The sequence below is a fragment of the Lynx rufus genome, unplaced genomic scaffold (assembly GCF_022079265.1).
Source record: "Lynx rufus isolate CCGP_SWC_20201006 ecotype Redwood Valley unplaced genomic scaffold, mLynRuf1.p SCAF_14, whole genome shotgun sequence".
NCBI classification, from domain to species: Eukaryota; Metazoa; Chordata; class Mammalia; order Carnivora; family Felidae; genus Lynx; species Lynx rufus.
In genome coordinates, this window is record NW_025814828.1 from 26,702,870 (window position 1) to 26,726,501 (window position 23,632).

At 44.0% G+C, this 23,632-nt stretch overlaps 1 protein-coding gene across 6 annotated transcripts in view; it reads right to left on the bottom strand.

The window, feature by feature from the left end:
* The window catches only part of DMD (dystrophin), a 1,630,689-nt gene that overhangs the window by 121,371 nt on the left and 1,485,686 nt on the right, over positions 1-23,632 (bottom strand). For all 6 annotated transcript variants that reach the window (XM_047076051.1, XM_047076054.1, XM_047076053.1 and 3 more), the window contains one exon: positions 21,809-21,870. In XM_047076051.1, the coding sequence (XP_046932007.1) occupies positions 21,809-21,870 (62 nt within the window). The remainder of the gene's footprint in view (positions 1-21,808; positions 21,871-23,632) is intronic.

Below are 23,632 nucleotides of genomic sequence, written 5' to 3' on the forward strand. Positions count from 1 at the left end.
AAAAATAAACATTAAGAAACAAATCTTGAGGGGGGCCTGGATGGCTCAGTGGGTTAAGCGTCCCACTTCAGCCCAGGTCACGATCTCACGGTTGGTGAGTTCGAGCCCCGTATCGGGCTCCGTGCTGACAGCTCAGAGCCTGGAGCGTGCTTCGGATTCTGTCTCCCTCTCTCTCTGCCCGTCCCCAGCTCACGCTTGCACTGTCTCTCTGTCAAAAACAAATAAACTTAAAAAAAAGTTAAAAAAAAAAAAGAAATCTTGCTAGGGAAGAGACTGAGTTTTTAATGTTAACATTTTTGTTGTTTGAGAGGTAGAAGAAACTTTGTTAAACCCTTCAGCATGAGTAATTAGTCCAAGATAGTACACAATTCAGGATATTGAAGCATCTAGGAATATAGTAAAATGTGCTCATTTCTGCATTTTGTACATCCTAGCCGGGGAGCGGACCAGGTGACATGACTCAAACTGCCCACGCATCCAGAAGCTGACTTCTGTACGTTTTTAAAGACGAAGCATGTGACAGAATGTTTTCTTTTCACTGTGACGTGATAATGTTTCTGAAGACTAAACGCTCGTGATTAGAGCCTGATAAAGATACTAATATGTAAATCATTCATGTAAAAAAAAAAAAAAAAGACCAATCATTCAGCAGCTGCAGCTGTTATAAAATTAATCAATGGCGGGAGCTTTTCATTGGATAATGGCCTGCCTTGTCCCCTGACATAGACTGAGTTGCTTTTAATGAGAAAGGACGCCTTAGGGATGGAACCACATACATCGGAATCAGCGTTACTGGCAACACAGTCTTTGTCGCCTCCTATGTGGCACTTGGCAGTTGTTTGATATAAAGCAGGTGCGGGGCGCCTGGGTGGCCCAGTCGGTTAAGCGTCCGACTTCGGCTCAGGTCACCATCTCGCGGTCCGTGAGTTCGAGCCCCGCGTCGGGCTCTGTGCTGACAGCTCAGAGCCTGGAGCCTGCTTCGGATTCTGTGTCTCCCTCTCTCTGACCCTCCCCCGTTCATGCTCTGTCTCTCTCTGTCTCAAAAATAAATAAACGTTAAAAAAAATTTAAAAATGCATTTGTAACCGTTTAATTGGCAGGGAAGTGGACACATCATAGACAACTTTGCAGGAAGAAAAAAGGACAGAGAGAAGGGAGCTGACAGGCCGGAGGAGTGGTAGAACGACCAGGAAGGTCACTAGACCTCTTAGGATTTAAACTTTCAGTTCTTCTGACCCAGAGAAGCTTTGAAACTAGAGCCATCAACCCCAGCAACGGGAGCCTTCTACCCCAAAAGCATTTTGTTCCCTAGAAACCTGTAGCTGCGTTCATTCTATTCACACCAGGCAGTTCATCAGGAACTCTTGGGACTTAAACAAGATTCAGTGGCTTGGGGACCTAAACATCATTTACCACACATTTTATTCCAAGGTGTAAGCAACTAACTTACAAATAAACTTCTGGAGCAGAGCCCAAGGGTAAGTTCAGAAAGGGCTAAGTCTTGTCTCAAGGCAAGAATGTGGCTGTTGCCTGACTGAGGGATTTAATGGTTACTGAGCAACCAGGAATTAAAGTCTTTAGGTAGCTTTAATTTATCTCTATGCGTTCTTCTTAAGGGTATTCTTTGGGAAACAAACAAACAAACAAACAAAAAAACCCCAACGATAATTTCTGTCAAATAAGAAAAAGATACCGTAGCATCTTAGAAACAGAAATGTCTCACTCTAAATCTTCATTTTCCCAATGAGTAAAGCTAAGGGCTAGAAAGTTCTTAGTAATTTGTCCTGGGTTCCCTCATCAGCTAGAAGAAGAGCAAGGATGAGAAGCCAAGCCTTTTTCGGTTTTTCTTCCCTGGAGACGAGAAGGGGTGTTTCAGCTGCAATAATAAAGCAGCTGAGGAACTCTCTTCAACAGGCAAATGCCAACAACTGTCACATAAAACACCGGAAACATCCTTTTCTCCTACGTTCCCGCACTTTCTTTTACTTTGTGTCTGAGTTTATTGTGGTTAAGAACACTCAACACCTCTACATCCGTGTCCCTTCCCTGACGGAGCCAGAGGCAAAGTACAACGTTCAAAACTACTCTTTGGGCTTCAGAGCTCCCACCTGCTCCCAAGGAACAGAGACCACGAATTTCTGTAACCTTAGCAAGTACTTGACATTCATATTAAATTTGGAAAACACATCTTCCCCCGAAGCAAGCAAAGCCTAATTTTTTTCTTCTTGACAGAGAGCAAGTGAGCGAGCACATGCGGGGAAGGGGCAAAGGGAGAGGGAGAATCTCCAGCAGGCTCCGTGCCTAGTGCAGAGCTGAAGGCCGGGGCTCGATCTCACAATTGTGGTATCATGACCTGGGCCGAAATCAAGAGTTGGAGGCTTAACGGACGGAGCCACGCAGGTGCCCCAACACTTCCTTGAATGTATCAACCTTTCAAAACTTGATAAATGCTACCTGCTTCTCAGGACTTGTAAACCAAGCAAAAAGGTCACTAGGTGTTGATTTTAAACTTCTTGTTTGTTTGCTTATTTATTTATTTATTTATTTTGAAAGTAAACTCTGTGCCCAACACGGGGTTCGAACTCACGACCCAGAGATCAAGAGCCATATACTCTACTGACTGAGCCAGCCAGGCACCCGTGAACTTCTTACATTTACGTCTGGGTTTTTGTGTCTTAAAAATACTACCATAATTCTCCATATAGCAAATATTCATCCACACTCTATTAGTCTACAAAAAAAGAAGCTTTTATTACATAAAAGCTCATCACTCAGGGTGCCTGGCTGACTCTTGATCTTGGGGGGGTTGTGAGTTCAAGCTCCACGTTGGGCCTAGAGCTTACGAAAAATAAAAAGATCAGAGAACAGAACACTGAGTCTATTGTGCTACCAATGTGGAAAAAACTGCACATTCACACGTATGTTTGCTTATATATGCATAAAATACCTATAGAGAGAAACACAGAAACTATACTATCGACGGCATCTAGAGAGTGAAAGCAGAGGGTTGTTATCAGTGCTGAGAGAACACCCACTGTTCATGCCCTCCGCTTAGACTATTTCAATTATTTATTTTTATCTCAATTTTTCTTCTAACGTTTATTCATTTTTGAGAGACAGAGAGAGACAGAGCATGAGCAGGAAAGGGGCAGAAACAGGGAGACACAGAATCCGAAGCAGGCTCCAGGCTCTGAGCTGTCAGCACAGAGCCCACGCGGGGCTCGAACTCATGAACTGCGAGATCATGACCTGAGCCAAAGTCGGACGGTCAACGACTGAGCCACCCAGACGCCCCTATTTATTTTTAAAGTTGATTTATTTATTTTGAGAGAGACAGAGACAGCGCGAGTGGGGCAGGGAGAGGGGCGGGGGGTGGGGGTGGGGGGAGAGAGAATCCCAAGCAGGCTCTGACATGCCAGCAGGGCCTCGTGTGGGGCTTGAACCCGTGAAGCTGTGAGATCATGACCTGACAGGAAACACATGAGAAAACCAAAGGCCTAAGGATTCAAATTCAAATCTGTGACTCTACAGCCACTCCTCTTCATCATGACAGTTTCCGAGTGTCCTTGGATAAGTAACCTTGACTCTGTGAAGCTTCACTTTCTTCATTTGTAAAGGGAACAACAATAGTTCCGGTTTCCAGGGCTGTTGTGAGACATGAGATACCGTATCTTAAAAATTCCGAGGAGGGGCGCCTGGGTGGCTCAGTCGGTTAAGCGTCCGACTTCAGCTCAGGTCACGATCTCACGGTCCGTGAGTTTGAGCCCCGCGTCGGGCTCTGGGCTGATGGCTCAGAGCCTGGAGCCTGCTTCCGATTCTGTGTCTCCCTCTCTCTCTGCCCCTCCCCCGTTCATGCTCCCGTTCATGCTCTGTCTCTCTCTGTCTCAAAAATAAATAAACGTTAAAAAAAAAAAATTAAAAAAAAAAATTCCGAGGAGAGATCCAGGATAGACACTTGTTCAGTACAAGTAAAGGACCTCACCCTGCCTCCAGTATTTCATATATAAAGTGCAATAAAAATACAAGCAATCGTTTTTTTTTTTTAATCATATTGATAATTCTAAAACATTTCTTCCCCTTTCCAAATGCCTTCAAGATAGTTCCTCTTCAAAATGACACTGTCACTTCCCAGGAACAAAATTTAGCTCAGGGGCTCGCCCATGGTTCAGGCATTTAAAGCAGATTTAAATCCCAGCCATGCTATGTGAGCAAATTACCTATTTTCTCCGAGCCTCGTCTGCACAAAGGAGATAGTAATACACTTCATGGGGCTTTCGAGAAGATTAATGAGAAATATATGCTTATGGTATGAAGTTCATACATTTATATGAGCTGCCCCAAATAAATTTTTGTAAAACAATGAACTACATAAATGAATTTATAAGCACACACATCAATACAATTCAGACCTACTTCCTATGGCTCCAATCAATTTGCAATTTCCTTTTTGTTCAATGCTATCACCACTGTCTGTGCCATCAAAGCTGAAAATCTAGAAGGCATCTTATAACTCTTTTCTTGAAAACCTATCCAATCTGTCACTACTCTCGGGTAATTCTACCTTGAGAAGGAAACTTCCCCCACTGCTATGTTAAGACCCGCATCGTCGTAAATGCCACAAAGCAAAACAGCCTAACTGATCTCTCCCCTCTCTCAACATCCTGAAACCATCCCATCAAATTCTTATTCCTGAAAACAGAACATCATCACTCTCTTCGGAAGATTTAGCAAGGTCCTTCTATTGCCCATCAAATGAAATTTCAATTTCTCGTTATGTAACTTGATGCACTTAAACTGCCTTTAATTGAAGAGCATTAAATCAGGTTTTTCTCCAAAAACTGGAGTAGATTCTCACAGAACAATGCCCCCGCTGAACCTCCAACAAGCCAGTCCTTCTCTCAATTGTACCTTTGTTTATGCTGCTACGCTATCGGGAATATCCTAGCCTACATTTTAATGTCCCTAAGTCTTATAAAATTCTTTCGTTAGAACAATGGTTTTGTTCTACTCTCTAAATAGTCTTCCCCAAGGATTCTCATCAGTAGTGCTCTGTTTACCTGTATAACATACCACACATTTGACCGTGATATTATGTAAGTTAGTATATAGTCTTATAGCATATAGTCAATTTTATTTGGTCAATGTCAATTTTAACCTCTCAAGCAGACAGTAAGGTATTGTGTGAAGCCGACATATGCTGTTTTTTAGAATCCCTTCACCACAAGCAGAAAGATACTCGGCAATGTAAGCTGTGTGTGTGCACACACGCGCGTGAGACAGAGCACGCAGGAGAGCGAAAATGCACTTGAACCTAAACCTTCAGTCATTCCAACTTGAGACATTTAAATTTGCCTTGAGGGGTGCCTGGGTGGTTCTGTCGGTTAAGCATCTGACTTGGTCTCAGGTCATGATCTCCTGGCTTGGTTCGGGAGTTCAAGCCCCACATCAGACTCTCAGTTGTCAGCATGGAGCCTGCTTCAGATCCTGTCTCCCTTTCTCTGTCCCTCCCCATCCCCCCCTCAAAAATAGACATTAAATTGTTTTTAATTTGCCTTGAGAAACAAAATGGGTGTATGTTAGCATTAATCAACTATGACATCAGCCATAACAGATATCAACATGGCGGTCACTTGAGTTGCAAAGCCAGAAAGGACTTAGAAGAACTTGAGCGGTCCCCCATCACCACAGGTAGAGATGGTGCCATGCCCTTCACTCTCACAGGCCAGGACTTTTTTTTTAATTTTTTTTCCCCCTTTTTGTAATCTCTGCACCCAACACAGGGCTCAAACTCAAACTCACGGCCCTGAGATCAAGAATCCCACGCTCTTCTGACCAAGCAATCCCGGCGTCCGTCACAGGCGAGGTTTTCTCTCACATCCTAAGGTCTACTGCATGTCCTGGCTCACACCAGCTCGGGAAATGGGTGGGGATCATGCCTTATGTTTCTCTGTATCTCATTCCTCAGAGCAGAACCTGGAACGTTCTAAGTATTCTTTATTTTATGGGGGAAAAGGATGCCTCACCGAAAGGACCACAAAAGTAAACTGTCCGTATCTGTGGTATGGAGGAGTTTGCTTGACTCAAGGGGCAGGAAGAAGCCTCCCTCCCCTGCCCATAACTGATGAGCCCTTTATTTATTTTATTTATTTATTTTTTTATTTTTTTTACTGATGAGCCCTTTGGACAACCATTGTAGTTGAGGGCTCTGTATAGACTTAAAAATATGAAGACACTGGAGCTGGCATAGAGCATAAGAAAATCTAGCATAATGGGTGGAAAATAGGTCCTGTGAGGGTGGATGAAGGGATAAGGCTGGTTTGACTTGAAGGAGAGGAAGGTCAGGCAGAATTCAAAACGTGTACTGATGTCATCTGGAGTCTCTCCTCCCCAAGAGTCACTCAACGCAATGAAAAAAGAAAAGCTTGCATTACAACAGAAGAGTTTGCAAGGGTTTTGTTTGCTTAAATTGGTTTTGCTTTCACATGAGTCACAAGAGGAAACCTGTTCAGTCAACATGTAAAGGAAAAGGTTCATGATCACTAGTAATCACAGATATGCAAATAATAACAATAAGATGGTTTTATGTTCTCTATTACAACAGCAGAAGTAAACATACTGGTCCACCCCGGCAAAGACGCGGTCAGATGGGCGCTTTCACGTATTAAGAGGGTAAATCGCACAAATCTTCGAGAGAGCTCCAGGTGATACACACCGAGAAATTAACAAACTCGAATACCCTGTGACTCCGTGATTACACTTCTGTGAATCAAATACGCAAAGGCTTTTTACACAGAGATGTTCCTCACAGACTGACCTCCAGCAGTAAAAAAACCAAACTGGAAACAACTGTGGAAAAAATTATTAGCTCTACACTCTTTAATTGCACCTTGGTCAGAAAATGTAACCGAAGCAAGAGGCTGCAAGCCTTAATTGACAGTGTTAAGAAAGAACCTGGAGCAGAGTGTGGTAATTGTAGCCACAAATGGTCTAAGATCAAGGGTTCTACTATTCATTCTCTTTCCAGATTGGTAAGTTAAAGTACGTGAATTTTTACATATCAGTTATTATAAAAATTGAAACTCACCAGAAAGGTGAATTTCTGTCTACACTTAGTTGCTAAGAGGGCAAAGATTTTCCCGTAATGCTCAAAGTTTCCAAGGATAGTTGCCTTGTCACCTTGAGATCACAAATACGCTGTCCAAGAAATGGTATCCATTAAACTATTTGTCGCTGACAAGTGTTTGTAAATTTCCATTTATAAACCATATTTATCGTTGGATAAACTTTACTTGTCAGCCTTCTGATTAGTGGCTGCCTATTCTGGACCGCCCTGACTTTATTTTGTAACATTGCTCATATGTAAGTAGCTTGTCAGACAGAAGGTATCAAGACATGTTACTAGGCTTTCTTCTCAGAAGCCCGTTTGCAGTAAATCTAGAGAATCTTCCAAGATTTATTTCCTTCAGTTTGACATTCATTTGAGTTTCCTTTGTCACAAACTAATTGCTGAAAAATGAGAATTAATTTTTAAGAAATTGCAGCTTGGGAAAAACAACATCCCTGAAAAATGGTCGAGAGAGAAAACGTAACGGTATTTAGCGAATAAAGTAGGATACAACATTATAAACACGATATTATCTCAAACAACCATATAATAAGGCACAGGAAAAAAAAAAGACTAGAACCAATCCTCTAAAATGTAACTAGTGGTTATTTCTGGGTGCTGAGATCTGAGGTGTTCTTATTGTTTTTACACTTAACTTCATCTTCCAAAAGTTCTGACATGTACACACGTCTTAACGTTCCAAAAATAAGACCACGCCAATTTTTTTAGACGTTCAATAGCCTTGTTTTCCTTAATATTTTTATCCTGTTGTTGTAAAGTTGAGGATTCACAAGGCTTGGAACACTCTTAAATGTTTATTCGGTCAAGGAACCCGTGAATCAATGAGACGGGCGGCACATCACGTTGTGCTCCGTTCCTTGTTATTTAAATTCTAGGTCCACACGGACACCTTCTTCCAAGGGTCTTACTGCCTTGATCGTCAGTGAGTTATCACTTTTTGTCCTAAAAGGACAGAGGAACAACTCACCTGGTTTTGCTAAGAAATCAAATTGCCAATAACATCGATAACTTCATCGATGTTCTGTATTTTTATTACCATGAGGCTTTATGTTCCACTTCCTGGAAAAAAAACCTCTCTCTCCAGAGAGTTCCATCTTGTCAGTTTAATAATGTGCCTCAGGAAAACATCATCTATCTCTTTCTGTCGTCTTGAGTGCCACTTGTCTTCTTCCCCACCAAAATCACTCTCCCTTCCTCTACTGTGTTGCGTTCAAAGAACGGTTGTTTACTCAGAGGCTATAACGCGCCAGGCACTGGTGACAAAAATGAGGAAGACAGTTCCTGCTTTACAGAAATTCATCAGTTTGCCCTGACAGACTTCAGAACAAACAAGTGTAAACAATTCAAGTACTAGAATCAAATGCATGGACGCTTATTCTCAGCGTTTGGACTTCTGTGCGGCTAATCCTTCTTAGGGCCACCCTCTCTTTCTCTGTTCTTAGGTCAGCTTCTTTTGAACCCAGTGGGCCCGTCTGGTGCCTCATGTCACTTCAGAATCACAAAGTCCCACGAAAGTCTCTAAGGCTTTGTGTTTCTCATCCCTGCGCGGTGGCGTGGATGGTAGGCCGCGTCCCCACCCGCAAGGTCTCCTGTCCTTGAGTCACTTGCCTGTTGGTTCTCAAACCCATTCTCTGACCTTTCCCTGCTCTGCTCTTTGTTCCAGAGAGTGGCATTTTCCAGCTCCCTTACCGACAGGCTTCCAGATAAGTGTGGCCAACTGGGAGTTACTGGCAGAAGACCGGGGGGCAGGAGGAGACGAGAGGCCAGGCTATTTCTCCCTTTCTCCGCCTTCGGCGAAAGCTCGGGCAGGAGCTGTGCCTCCTTCCTGGCCCCAGCTCCCTCTCATCGGCCCTCCCTCCCGTAATCCCAGCTACCCCTGGTCCAAGCTCCAGCCTGTAGCTTTGGTTTCCGGGGCTCTGCGGGTACCCAGTCCTGCCACCGGCCTCCAGCCCTGGTTCTAACAGGGGCTCTTTGCTGTCTGTCTTCTTCACTTTTCCATCGCCGGGTCACCAATTTACTGCATTAAATACCCTCTGTCTGAAGCGGGCCGAGTGGTTTCTATTTTCTGGCTGGATCCGGGTTGATACATGACCCAAATGAAAAATCTAAGCATCCAAAATCCTCAGCGAGTCATATAAAACTTCTCATGCTGTCATACGTCCTTACCTCTGGAGCCATTCCCTCGCCCCCTCCCCCACCGCCAACAGTTGCCAGCATCATTTGTCAGGCATTTACTAGGTTGTCAGGCATCTTTCTGAGCATGTCACATTATTTTACAGGCTTTCTCCTTACTTATGAATTACTGGGCATGTGCCTTTACCAGTGTGTTTTTATGGCACATATTTGATCCTGTAGTTTAAACTTTTAAGGTCTTCTAGATACAGGTGGGAAGACAGATATCAAGTCACACACATACACGTCTATAAAGAGTCATTTGTACTTATGGTCAGAGGTTATGGTGCATATTGTTTTCTATTACAAAAGGTCTATTATTTCAGAACTGGGAGGAAGGTAAAGAAAACAGCAGAAAATCTGTTTTTCTAATTTGTACTTCGAATTAAAGTAAATTTATGCTTGCCGAAGCTGGGATACCCTGTGATCAGGTGAACCTTGGGACCTTGGTTAAGAGGTCAACTACTTTAGAAAACTTAAGTGGCTCCCTGAGTGTCAGGCTTGAACACCTGAACCTGGGGGTCCCTGGCCATCTGAACTCAGGAGCCCGAGAGATTTCTGTTTTTCTAATTCAGCGTTGTTTGTAATCTCTACACCCCACACAGGGCTCCATCCCATGATCCCAAGATCAAGAGCCACATGCTCTACGGACTGAGCCAGCCAGGCACCCCAGGAAGCCAAGAGATTTTGGATAAGGAGGGACGCGGTATATGAAAGCAACACTAAGAATAATAAATAGGGAATGGTCACAATTATCATCGTTATTAATAGTAATTAGAATTTCTTGAGCAGTTAGTATGTCAGACATTTTGTCCTTCTCCGTGTATTATCTCAAATCCTTACAACACTCTCCGAGGAAAGGATCATCCTAACTACTTAATAAATCGGGAAGGTGGGTCTCAACATGGTGAGTGCCTCCGTGCAGGCACAGAGAGCTGGTGGCAGAGGCAGAATTCAAATGCACGCCTCACCAGCCTCAAAGTGAACGAACTCCTTTGCTGCTACGTCGCATTACTTCCCAACCTCGATTCGTAAAGTGACAATGGCACAGTCACAGGATCATCCATCAGTTCCCCCATGGAATTCATCACATAACGTTAAAGAGCACACACATCACATTTCCTATTCTGGATAAAGACAAACTTGTATTTGAAAAATATCACCATCTGGGGTGGCCGGGTGGCTCGGTCGGTTAAGCGACCGACTTCGGTTCAGGTCACGATCTCACGGTTCGTGGGTTCGAGCCCCGCGTCGGGCTCTGGGCTGACAGCTCGGAGCCTGGAGCTGCTTCGGATTCTGTGTCTCCCTCTCTCTCTGCCCCTCCTCCACCACCGCTGTCTCTCTCAAAAATAAATAAACGTTAAAAAAAAAAGAAAAATATCGCATCGTGTACATTGTATTTAATTACATGGTGGGGGAACGCATGAAACCCAGGCAGCAGGGGCCCTGCTACACGAGCCTTTCATATAAGAGAGAGATTCTATTACGTTAGCCTCCGAAATAATTGCCAAGAAGGCCTACGAAATGGGACAGAAGATAGATCCCTCCTTTGCCTGAATTTGGCTCATCTGGCAAAATATCAAGTCCCATAAATGACATTGTTTTAGGTGTTCTTGTCTGGTGTCTGTTAATTAGCCCCCCAACCCCAGACCCGAGGTCACTTGATTGGAGTTGACGTTTATACTTCCCAAGATTAAGCACTCCAGGACAGCGCCACTCCAATGAATAGTTCTTCACAAAAACAGAAACTGGGTACGTTAAGCAACTTTTACTTCGCAGAACAGAGTGCAGGCTAGGGTGAGTGCTGCTGAACCTGCGCCGTGAGTTACATGCAGCGTTGAGGGCATACTCGTCAGTTTCAGGAGGCCCACCTACAAGTCTGTGATGTAGTGTATGTTAAAAAACCGTCGGGGTGCCTGGGTGGCTCAGTCGGTTAAGCGACCGACTTTGGCTCAGGTCATGATCTCGCGGTCCGTGAGTTCGAGCCCCGCGTCGGGCTCTAGGCTGACCGCTCAGAGCCTGCAGCCTGTTTCCGATTCTGTGTCTCCCTCTCTCTCTGCCCCTCCCCCGTTCATGCTCTGTCTCTCTCTGGCTCAAAAATAAATAAACGTTAAAAAACAAACTGTTTTTCAGTTTGAGAAGCAAGGCTCTAAAATGGACAGTGTCTTTACAGACCTAGAAAGCAAAAGATAAAACTAACCACCTACCCGCCAAAATACTTGATAACGAATGCGTACATAAATAAATCCATGTGTACCACACGTGCGCACACGTGCACATACACACACACTCGTATAGAACATATGTCCCAGTTACATAAGCTTCAATCTTTGAGGGGGCGCAAGGACTTCCCTGCAGTTACGCAACGGATGGAGACTGTGGACTGGCAAATTCTGCAACATTCTCACAGAATATCACCAATTCATAAAGAAGCTAATGATTCATCCGCTATGTCATAAGACAGCCTTGCAGAATATTTTTAGGTCATTTTATTACTACCGTAGAGGGTACAGACTTTAAAAACTCACTATCTATTTTATGTGAGTGTTCTGACTGTTCCGAATCTCTTTCCAGCAAAATTGCAGCTCCCGAGAGACGTACAGAGGTAATCAGACTTGTGCGCTTAAAAAGTATTGAAAGTGTCTGAATAAGAACAGACATGTTTTTAGATGCCTTGACTTGGTGTGCAAAAATCGTCTTCTGCAGACCCAGCTACATAAAATTGTCCGCATCCAGCACTTTTCTCACAGCTGCAGGTGTAACCTTAATGCTCCTCTAATTTAGATCAAGTAAACCCCACTTTGGCCGGTCTTTTAAATTGTAAACCAGTCTAAGTCTGAGGGAGAATCCTTTTCAGCTTCCTTCTGAAATAAGCTTCGGGAGATGCAAATCGGAAATACCTACGTACTTATGCTCCTCAATTAGAAGGTGTAAAGCAAGTTACCTGAACAAGAAAAAATGTTATTCAAGATATTCCATTAAAGTGCCATCGATTTCGATTTGAAAATTACATTTCTGGGGTGCCTGGGTGGCTCAGTCGGTTGAGTGGCCGACTTCGGCTCAGGTCATGATCTCGCGGTCCGTGAGTTCGAGCCCCGCGTCAGGCTCTGTGCTGACAGCTCAGAGCCTGGAGCCTGTTTCAGATTCTGTGTCTCCCTCTCTCTGACCCTCCCCCGTTCATGCTTTGTCTCTCTCTGTCTCAAAAATAAATAAACGTTAAAAAAAAAATTACATTTCTATTTTACAAATGGGGAAAAAATCGATTGTAACTGACATGAAAAGACCAGATTATTCCTTTTTTTCTTTTATAAGCAGGCTAGTAGAAGTAAAGGAAGAACATTCATAACAGCCTTAACGTCTCGTATTGTGCAAATCTGAGTAAATCTCCACTGCTAACTTTGTCAGCTAGGGAATAAAGACTGTCATTTGAGATTCCATAGCTTAATTATGCTGATAAAGCAGTTTTATAAACCATGCTAGGAGTAACGGGTATTCCTTTGAGAACGGCAAAGTAGGAGCCATAAAATGCGTATAAGTCAGTATAAATAAGTCAAAGCAAGTCCTGTGCCTCGTCCCGCTCAAGTCCAAAAGGAAACAAGGAAACAGCCGCCCCATCCGCTGAGAGGCGAGCATTATTTGCCGAATCAAAAACGGCAAGTATGCTCCATAGGATCAGGACACATGAGCTGAAACTGAAATTAACACAAAATTCAGGTCATGTGCCATCTATATACCTAATTTACAGCCGTGCAGGGATTAAATACAGTTATTTCTGAAAACTCTGCACAGTATCAAGTGCTACACAAAATCAAAGTACAATTATCATCAACATGATTATCCTATTATTCCTCTCCTCCAGGCTGGGGCGGACCAAGAGAAATTGGAGAGGTGGGCATCGCACGAGACTGAGCTATACTGTGGCCAGGAGTTCAACCGGCAAAGTCAGAAATCGAAGACCAAGGAATAGCAAAGGATTAGCCCAAGGTCACATGAAAGCCTGAATCTGAATTCAGGTATTCTTTCCAGTTCCAGGCATTATGGGAGGAGAAAATCAAAAGACAGGAGGGTTTAATACTTAAGGACCTGGAGATAAGAGACAAGGAAAAGAATACGCTAAGTACCAAATAGCCTAGTTGAGAACACTTTATGTAATATGCTGCGAAAGGCATTAGGACGAGCTCCCGATGTACAAGGAATTCATGGTCCTTCGGGATCCCGCGGGTCCTAAATGGGAGAGCGTCCTGGGGAGGGAACACTTAATGGGATGAAGAAGCTCTTAGCCTCCTGACTTAACTGGGACTTAACTAGTCCTCTTAACCTGCACTGCTGAAGAATCACACCAGCCTCAGACCCATGGGACCCTGAAACAAAGCCCTCATTTCAACATTCTAAACCTCTTCTCAGGCAACAGACACAAGGTTAGGGGTCACGTGCTGAGGGACCGTCTGTCTCCAAATCACAAGGGTTTCTGAGACCACTTTTCCGGAGATTTCCTAAAACACGCCTCAGTCCAGATTTAAAACCTGAGAGCTTTCGGGGCGCCTGGGTGGCGCAGTCGGTTAAGCGTCCGACTTCAGCCAGGTCACGATCTCGCGGTCCGTGAGTTCAAGCCCCGCGTCAGGCTCGGGGCTGATGGCTCGGAGCCTGGAGCCTGTTTCCGATTCTGTGTCTCCCTCTCTCTCTGCCCCTCCCCCGTTCATGCTCTGTCTCTCTCTGTCCCAAAAATAAATAAAAAAACATTGAAAAAAAAATTAAAAAAAAAAAAAAAAAAACCTGAGAGCTTTCGTAGCATTTGGGTGAGCATCATGCCGGCCAGCGGGTTGCAAAGCTTGGGCGACAGGTAAGAGGGGCTAGATCTTTCCAAAGAATGCTAGAAGTGCAGGCAAGGATGAGAACCAATCCCCCCCACCCAGAGAAAACCCTGGGGGTTAAAGGGGCTTCAGTGAGGCAAGAGGAAAGCAGAGTAAGGAAGATCAGATCATTCACTCCCTCTTTATGTCACCTTATTTTGTACGCATGTGTCTCCTTTGCAAACAGCTCACAGTGGAGTTCCGAAAGGAGCCGTGGGGAGGACCACATGGTTTCACCGCATTTCGAATTAACAGATTCCAGGAAGACGGACTAAGAAATACTTTCTTCAAGTATTTTTAAGCAGTACATGTTGTGGGGGGAGGGGGGTGGAAGCTTTTAAAAATATGTATGTATTGGGGCGCCTGGGTGACGCAGTCGGTTAAGCGTCCGACTTCAGCCAGGTCACGATCTCGCGGTCCGGGAGTTCGAGCCCCGCGTCAGGCTCTGGGCTGATGGCTCAGAGCCTGGAGCCTGTTTCCGATTCTGTGTCTCCCTCTCTCTCTCTGCCCCTCCCCCGTTCATGCTCTGTCTCTCTCTGTCCCAAAAATAAATAAACGTTTAAATAAAAAAAAAAAAAAATATATATATATATATATGTATGTATTTACTTAAAAACTTTAGCGATGAACGTAAAGAACCCAGACAGAAGTCATGAGAAAAATCATGGGCTTTTTGTCATATAATGGCACTTCACAGAAGTCAGTCTTACATTAACATTTCTTTTTTTTTTTTTAATTTTTTTTAACATTTATTTATTTTTGAGACAGAGAGAGACAGAGCATGAACGGGGGAGGGTCAGAGAGAGGGAGACACAGAATCGGAAACAGGCTCCAGGCTCTGAGCGGTCAGCACAGAGTCCGACGCGGGGCTTGAACTCACGGACCGCGAGATCATGACCTGAGACGAAGTCGGCCGCTTAACCGACTGAGCCACCCAGGCGCCCCCTTACATTAACATTTCAAAATAAATTCCGGAGCACATTACTATCTAACAGCTACCGATTTTGTAACCGCCTCTTGGAGCTTTGGAGAGTTTTAGCTTACAACCTAAACAACCTAACAAAACAGATAATCTAACAAAGCAACAGTCTTTCCGTCGCATCTGTAAAGACACTAAAAGAAACCGGAAATTCACTTCATGTATCGGGCATATTATTGCTCCTAAGAAATGGTGAGGCACAGGTCTTTGCAACAACAAATGCATGGCCCAGTGGGTCTTCTGGGAAAGATCTCAAGAGCCTCTGACTCGGATGGGGTGGCAGGATCTTCTCTCTGTTGTTTGTTTTCTAGAATGCGCATTTTTAAAAATAGGAATGATTCAACGTTTAGAAATCCAAACGCCTGCAGAGTCAGCCAAAGGTACTTCTCGAAAAATTATGATCACAGCAAGTTCTGGAAACAACCTGCCCCACCTCGGCCCCAAGTAACAGAAAAAGAAACAAAGAGTCTTACTTTTGTCCTGTACCCTCGTTACAAAGATAAGAATACTAAGGCCCGTGCAAAAATAGATATGGGAAACTTTGTTTTTTTTATATACCCTTCACCCCACCGCAGTGGGGGGGGGGCAGTGAGAGCAAAAGGCTGAAAGAAAACTGTTATCAGGTCGTTCTTACTGAAAGACGCTTTTGCCAAACTGTTAATGTTGCGTAAAAATTTTCTGGAGACCTTCCAATGCTCAAATGCCTAATGACTGTCAGGCCGTCATTGTGAACATTTACAGTATTTCTTTATTACGCCTTGTTTTGTATTAGTGCGGGAGCCTGACAATCCTTCTCTTCACTACTTACAATTTTTTGAGTAGGTACACAGCCCCAAAAGTAAGAACGCACAAATATTCCTCACATCTGATGGGAGCTCACTCCAGGAAGCTGTTCTAGATCTGGTTAAGAATAATCTGAAATGTAGTCTCTTTTTTTTTTTTTTAAACAAAGAACTTAGGCCTATGTCCTCCACCACTAAACATTTTTAGGTCTGGGGGCACCTGGGCGGCTCAGTGGGTTGAATGTCGGACTCAGGTCATGATCTCGCGGTTTGTGGGATCGAGCCCTGGCACCGGGATTCTAGCTCTCTGTCTCTCTCTGCCCCTCCCCTGCTGGCTTGAAAGAAAGAAAGAAAGAAAGAAAGAAAGAAAGAAAGAAAGAAAGAAAGAAAGAAAAGAGAAAAGAAAGAAAGGAAGGAAAAGAAAAAAAAAGAAAAAAGAAAAGAAAAGAAAAGAAAAGAAAAGAAAAGAAAAGAAAAGAAAAGAAAAGGAAAAAAAATTTAGGTCTGCTATTTTGTGAGAGGACATATTTAGAACCTAAAACACATGACGTGGTCTCCTTGTGTTCAAAGTCACCTGAGGAATCAGGGTACTGACACATAAATTCTACACATGTCTGTGTGCCATGTTAGGGAGGGATGCGTGTGGCTACTGCTGCTTTTCTGTCATGGGTTCTCGCTGGCTCATCGACTACAGCTGCAGGGACACGAAGGAACGGGGTAATGATGACGAAACTGTGTTTTGCTAAATACGTAAGGAATAGAAGTTCATTTTTTGAGAATCACACAAAAACAACGAGAAGGGAAATCACCTCTCACTCCACTAATGAGAGCTCGAACGTGAGCAGGCGAAGCAACTTTTTCAGCCCCTCTGAGATGGTTTTGGCTTCCAAGCGTATGCGGTCCAGACCACAGGTAGGGAGTGCTGGGAGACCGTCTGAATGCTTCTGGGGACAAGGGACATTAACAAACACGTGTAGGACGGGCTGGTTGTGTGAACCCCTGTAGCTTCCACAGGGAGAATGTCTGCAGTTCAGGTAGAGCTTGGAGAAGCAGCATCTTGGTATTTTCCAACATGGGATCACAGACCACAGGTTCAGGTTCTATTACGTGGGGGGCGGGGGCTACACATCGTCTAAAACACTTAACACACCAAACCACACACCAGTTTCGCTTTCATGAGACCTTTCACAAAATAGGCGCAGGTGAAGGCTTCCAACTATTTATTCCAACTCAAAATAGCAGCTTGGACCTAATGGGATTCATTCATTTTGTTAACTCAGTAAAATATGTCCATGTAGGTTGCTATGCACCTGGTACAAATATGTACAAATTGACATTGTTACCTATGGATAGACCGTGACTTCAATAGTATCTCTGGAACAAATCCATTGCATTTCTGCAGACGGTGAGTAAAAAAGAGAAGACCATATATAAAAATTAAAAAGAGGGGCGCCCGGATGGCTCAGTTGGTTAAGCGACCGACTCTTCATTTCGGGCTCACGTCACGGTCCCGCAGTTCGTGAGTGTGAACCCCACGTCGGGCTCTGCAGCTGGCAGCGTAGAGCCTGCTTGAGATTCTCTCTCTCCCTCTCTCTCTGTGCTCCTCCCTCGCTCGTGCTGTCTCTGTCTCTCTCAAAATAAATAAACTTTAAAAGATAATATTAAAGGGGCGCCTGGGTGGCTCAGTCGGCTGAGCGTCCGACTTCAACTCAGGTCACGATCTCGCGGTCCGTGAGTTCGAGCCCCGCGTCGGGCTCTGGGCTGACGGCTCGGAGCCTGGAGCCTGCTTCCGATTCTGTGTCTCCCTCTCTCTCTGCCCCTCCCCCGTTCATGTTCTGTCTCTGTCTCAAAAATAAATAAACGTTAAAAACAATTTTTTTAGGGGCGCCTGGGAGGCGCAGTCGGTTCAGCGTCCGACTTCAGCCAGGTCACGATCTCGCGGTCCGGGAGTTCGAGCCCCGCGTCGGGCTCTGGGCTGATGGCTCGGAGCCTGGAGCCTGTTTCCGACTCTGTGTCTCCCTCTCTCTCTGCCCCTCCCCCGTTCATGCTCTGTCTCTCTCTGTCCCAAAAATAAATAAAAAACATTGAAAAAAAAATTAAAAAAATTTTTTTAAAAGATAAATATTAAAAAGAAATAAAAGGTTTCTTTTCGGTATGTTATGCTTGTATTTCAACTTTGAAACCCTGCAATGGGTGGGTGAGGGCAGAAATAACGCCTCATCTGGTAGGTTATCTCAGGAATATAGACGTGTAACAAACAAAATCAATCATTCCATGGTGTCCGGAAAAACAGAGGAAGGGTGCCTACTGTTTAGGAACCAACCATACCGTCTGCAGAAATGCAATGGATTTGTTCCAGAGATACTATTGAAGTCACGGTCTATCCATAGGTAACAATGTCAATTTGTACATATTTGTACCAGGTGCATAGCAACCTACATGGACATATTTTACTGAGTTAACAAAATGAATGAATTCCGTAAAAATGCTAACAGAGGGCCCTGAGCAAAACCCAGGGTAGCCTCAGAAAGCTGAGCAGCCCCAATAAACGGTTTCTCTGCACCTGATCTCACCACCCTGTGAAATATGGATGTTGATGCGGCGCATACAGTAGGCTCTCAATAAATGGAAGATGGTATCGGATGAGTCACCACTGGGATAAAAGTTAGCCTAAGTAACATCTGATTGTAACAAAAAGACTGGCAATTTTCGTTCTGAAAGCTACAAAACAAATTTCAACACCAGTTCATTTCCAAGACAGTTGTTATTAGGATAGCGGAGAACAGCATTTCAAAGGAGGTTGGAATTGACCATTTATGGAAAACGGCTGCATTTTATCGTCTGCAAATTATCTCAATGAAGTTGATTTCATCAAAGAAAAAGTTGGTAATACATGAGCTCTAAACCCCCCCTGCAACTGTAAACTTCCCTGATCTCCCGAAGTCAGGTGATTTGCCCACGGTCAGAAATCATGCCAAATTACCAGCTTTCAGTTTACCACATTTGAATTACTGAGAAAACCTCAGAAATACGATGATAAAAAGCGTATTTAATTTCTACTGAAGGTACAAACATCTATTCATTGATAGTTCATAATTAGCTTTTTATCAACCACGTTTGTGGTTTCTCATTACAGAGCAATTAAAAGTAAGCCAGTAGAGAATACAATGTAATGAAATGGAAATATGGCCATGGTACATTACCTTTAGGTGAAAAAAAAGCTGATTATAAAACAGAACCATCCATCCAACTTTGGTAAAAATGTAGAAGCAGAAAGAAATTTTTTTTTAAGTAGGCTTCATGCCCAGCGCGGAGCCCAACGTGGGGCTTGAACTCATGACCCTGGGATCAAGGCCTGAGCTGAGATCAAGAGTCAGATGCTCAACCGAATGAGCCACCCAGGCGCCCCACACAGAAAGACATTTTTGAAGATACCTACTAGATTATTAAATATTAGCTAACTTGAAGAGGTGGGTTATACATGATTTGTCTTTTCCTCTTTTTCGTTCATTAGCCTGTCTATATTTTTAAATTTCAAAATATATGAACAATTATTAATTCTATAATAATTTTTAAGTAAAAGTAAAATATTACAACTAGAAGTCACTGTGATCACAAAAACAATAAATAAACGTTGAAAAAAAAATTAAAAAAAAAAAAAAAAAAGAAGTCACTGTGATCAGAGGTGAAACATTACAAGTGGGCTGAATCTATGTAAGCCCGAGGTTATAATCAGGAGGCCGACAGACGAGTTCAAACTAGCTCTTGACTGACAGATTTCTAGGTTCTCCTGAAAAATCAGAAGTCCTGAGAGCACGGGGCTAGGACGGCCTGCTCCCCCAGCCAAGCTGCCTCGTACTTCAGATGAGGTCTCCCTTCTCTCATTTGCCGAAGGTAACCATCTAGGTTTTTCACCTGTGGTCTGAACAGCACAGCATTATAAGCCAGAAACATTCCATAGGAGATCAAAATGCAGCCCTGAAAGATTAGCTGATCCCAGTATCTTTGAAATTTTTAAAGAGTGTGCCGTGAACATATGTGCATGTATACACACACCCTTCCTACACATACACACACGCTGCTAGACGAAAGTGACATAGTATTAATTGAAATGTACTAAACATCTCTGGCCAGTAGAATTGTAAGTGACACCTTTTGTTTTTCATACTTTGTATTTGTACTGTTCAGATTTTTTAGAAGGAGCTAATTTCATTTATAATTAGAAAAAGTCTAGGAAAACAATTTCTTAGACTAATATCTCCTACGCCATTCCGGAATATCTCTAGAACTGCAGCTCATTAACCAACGAGAACCTACGACAGCAACTCAGCAAAAGCTACACACATGTGCTCACGCTCACGCGTGCGCGGGCAGGTACAGGATGTGTCTCGTCACCCTGATTCCCATGGGCAGTGTCACCTAATTTCAAACCCAAAGAGTTCACCTTATGCATTTCGGTTTGTAAATATGTCCATTCACAAAGAAGCCGACTTAAAAAACTGGTCTAGTAGTAGAGAAGACATAACTGTTTTTTTAAAGTGAGAATCACAGGGCACCTGGGTGGCTCAGTTGGGTGGGCGTCTGACTTCAGCTCAGGTCATGATCTCATGGTCTGTGAGTTCGAGCCCCTCGTCGGACTCTGGGCTGACAGCTCAGAGCCTGGAGCCTGCTTTGGATTCTGTGTCTCTCTCTCTGCCCCTTCCCCGCTCATGCTGTGCCTCTCTCAATCTCCAAAATGAATAAATGTTGAAAAAAAATTTTTTTTGAACAAAAAAATAAAGTGGGAATCATTTATTTTTATTTTTTTTGCCTTTTTAAAATATAATTTCTTGTCAAGTTGGCTAACATACAGTGTATACAGTGTGCTCTTGGTTTTGGGGGTAGATTCCCGTAGTTCACCGCTTATATACAACACCCAGTGCTCATCCCAACAAGGGCCCTCCTCGATGCCCATCACCCATCTTTAATTAAAAAAAGAAAAAAAAAAAAAAAAGAGGGGCGCCTGGGTGGCTCATTCGGTTGAGCATATGACTCTAGGTCATGATCTCATGGTTCTTGAGTTTAAGTCCAACGTCGGGCTCTGTGCTGACAGTGCGGAGCCTGCTTGGGTTTCTCTCTCTCTCTCTCTCCCTTGCTCTCTGCCCCTCCCCTGCTTGTGCTTTGTCGCTCTAAATAAATAAATAAATAAATAAATAAATAAATAAAATCCTAGCAATCTACAAAAAACAACTCATCATTATGTGAGAGAAATCATTTCAGATTATTCGCGAAAGATCTAAAATGGTATTGAGTGGACTTCCATCAGGCATTAAAAAGACTGACGTTTTCTTCTTATCTGGAGGCTGTGTGTCTGCTCAAAAAATTCCCAAGTTATGGGGGTGGGGGGAAATTATGAGGCTGTCACACAAACACAAAACACGGCACAGTAGAAAAATCATTTAAATGTTCACGCTGATGACCCGGCAGGCTTAGGACTTATAAGCACTGGCAAGACGGCAGAAAATTCCTAACGCTACATTCGTGGTTTGGCAAAAGCACTGTCTTGAGTTTCACAGGGAAGAAATCAATAGGAACAACTTGAAACTGTTTTCTTTCTCGGTGGGAAAAACAAGTGCCATAAATTGCAAGTATTTTTTTCCCCATCCTTTGAGGCAGCCAAGGCAACCGCCGAGACCCTTTGGCCCTCTCAGGTATAGTGAATTTTCAGGAATCAATGACATTCTCAAACTTACTGTTAGAGAACCTCTGCAAAACGAGAAAGCGGTCAATTTTGGATACAAAGTCATCGTTTTCACCCTTTAAACAATCGAGCGATAGATTGAGACAACAAACGAGGGGCACAGGACAAACTACTTTATCCTACAAGTCACGCGTCACGAAAGCATGGCCACTTCCTTACCTAAAGATTGGTAGAGCTCTGTCATTTTGGGATGGTCCCAGCAAGTCGTTTGGGTCTCGTGGCTAAAACAGAAAATACAGAGAGAGACTTTAGAATGTCTAACGGGTAGGAGAGAAAAGGAAGGGGAGAACAAAGCACGGCTTGCTTCTCCTTTATTCGGCATCATTCCTTCAAAGCACTTCCTCTCAAAGCGAAAAGCAATGTGAACTTACTTCGGTAACCAGAGTGTGCTTCTTTCTGGCACCCACAAGTCGGTTGTGCTTCTGTTATAACAAAATACAACGCCTCTGTTAGGTAATCAATAAACGAAACCCAGGATTTCTTCACCTGTCCAATGGAGAACATTCAGAAAGGGCACGGACAAGTGGTACTCCACCCGGTCAAAGAGAGACCGGATATCGGTTCAATAAATACACCGCCTCACTTCTCATTTGCTCTTACCGCCCTTGACATTTTTCTATTGCTCCTTCTTCTACATAAGCAGGTCTCATACCCACGACAACCGCATTTCATTCCGGCCTAAGGTACAGCCGCTGCCCGACTAACGTACCCTTCCCTTTCCTCTCCGCATTACTTTTCAACAGTCTTGTTTTACTCAGCCCTCTACACAGCACTCCACAGTTCTCTTCCATTTCTGAAGTTTCGCTAAGTGTGATTGCCAGCTATCAGGTCCTGGCCACAGAAAGAACAAAACACCTTTGTTCCTAATTCAATTGCAAGAATAAATCCGGGAGAGATAACTACATATACTTTTCCTTACTCTGGCCCATCTACATAAATCGCCATAGCATCGTATTTCCAGTTTTCGGGGATTGCGTGGCAGGCTTTGATATGGTAAAATGCAGCCCTGAACATAGATATTTCAAGAGTCATGTGCCTGGCCTATTCATAATCTTTGGGGGGGAAGGGTGGGGATGGAGAGAAGAGCACTGGCTTCCATGTGGACACTTCAAGGCCAACAGAGAGTCCAGAGGTCTCACAAGGAAAGAGGAGTTTGGGGAGGCAGCAAATGTCAAGTGACCTCAGCAGAGATGTTAAATCTGAGGACTGGATTCTGGCTGGGGGCCCTACTAACTGGACAATTTGGGGCAAGCCTGCTCACTTGGGAGCGTCGGTGGATTAGGTGACCAGCGCGTTCTGGTGCTCAGTGCATGGCTGCCCTTGTTACTACGTGGCCCCCAAATTAACACCCACTAAAAGTCGACTTTTTATTAGTTGAGGACGCTTCAGGTGCGGATCCACCTGCAGTAAGACTGCCAGATCCTCTGTAGAGAACAAAAACCACTCAATGTGAATTACCTCTTTTTTTTTTTTTTTAAGAAGTTAAAAGAAAGGGGGGGGGGGCGCCGGGGCGGGGCGGCTCGGTCGGTTAAACGGCCGACTTCGGCTCAGGTCATGATCTCGTGGTCTGTGAGCTCGAGCCCCGCGTCGGGCTCTGTGCTGACAGCTCAGAGCCCGGAGCCTGCTTCGGATTCTGTGTCTCCCTCTCTCTCTGCCCCTCCCATGCTCACGCTCTCTCTGTCTCTCAAAAAGAAATAAACATTAAAAAAAAAAAGAAAAAAAGAAGTTAAAAGGAGAAGTGTCTATTGTGGTCTGCGAAATACAATAAAAAATGTCACAAAGCATGTGGAAATTCCCCAAACTGTCCACCTTCGAAGACCCCCCCCCCCGATATTCATCATCCACCGACTGGACAGTGAGGGCTACCGAAAGAAAGTTACAAGACAACGTTCGCTCGCAAAGGGCCGGTTCAGTCTCTCCCAAACGCGCTCACTTCTGGCTTATCCTTCCACAGAGACGATTCGCATGTGAGGACCACAAGAG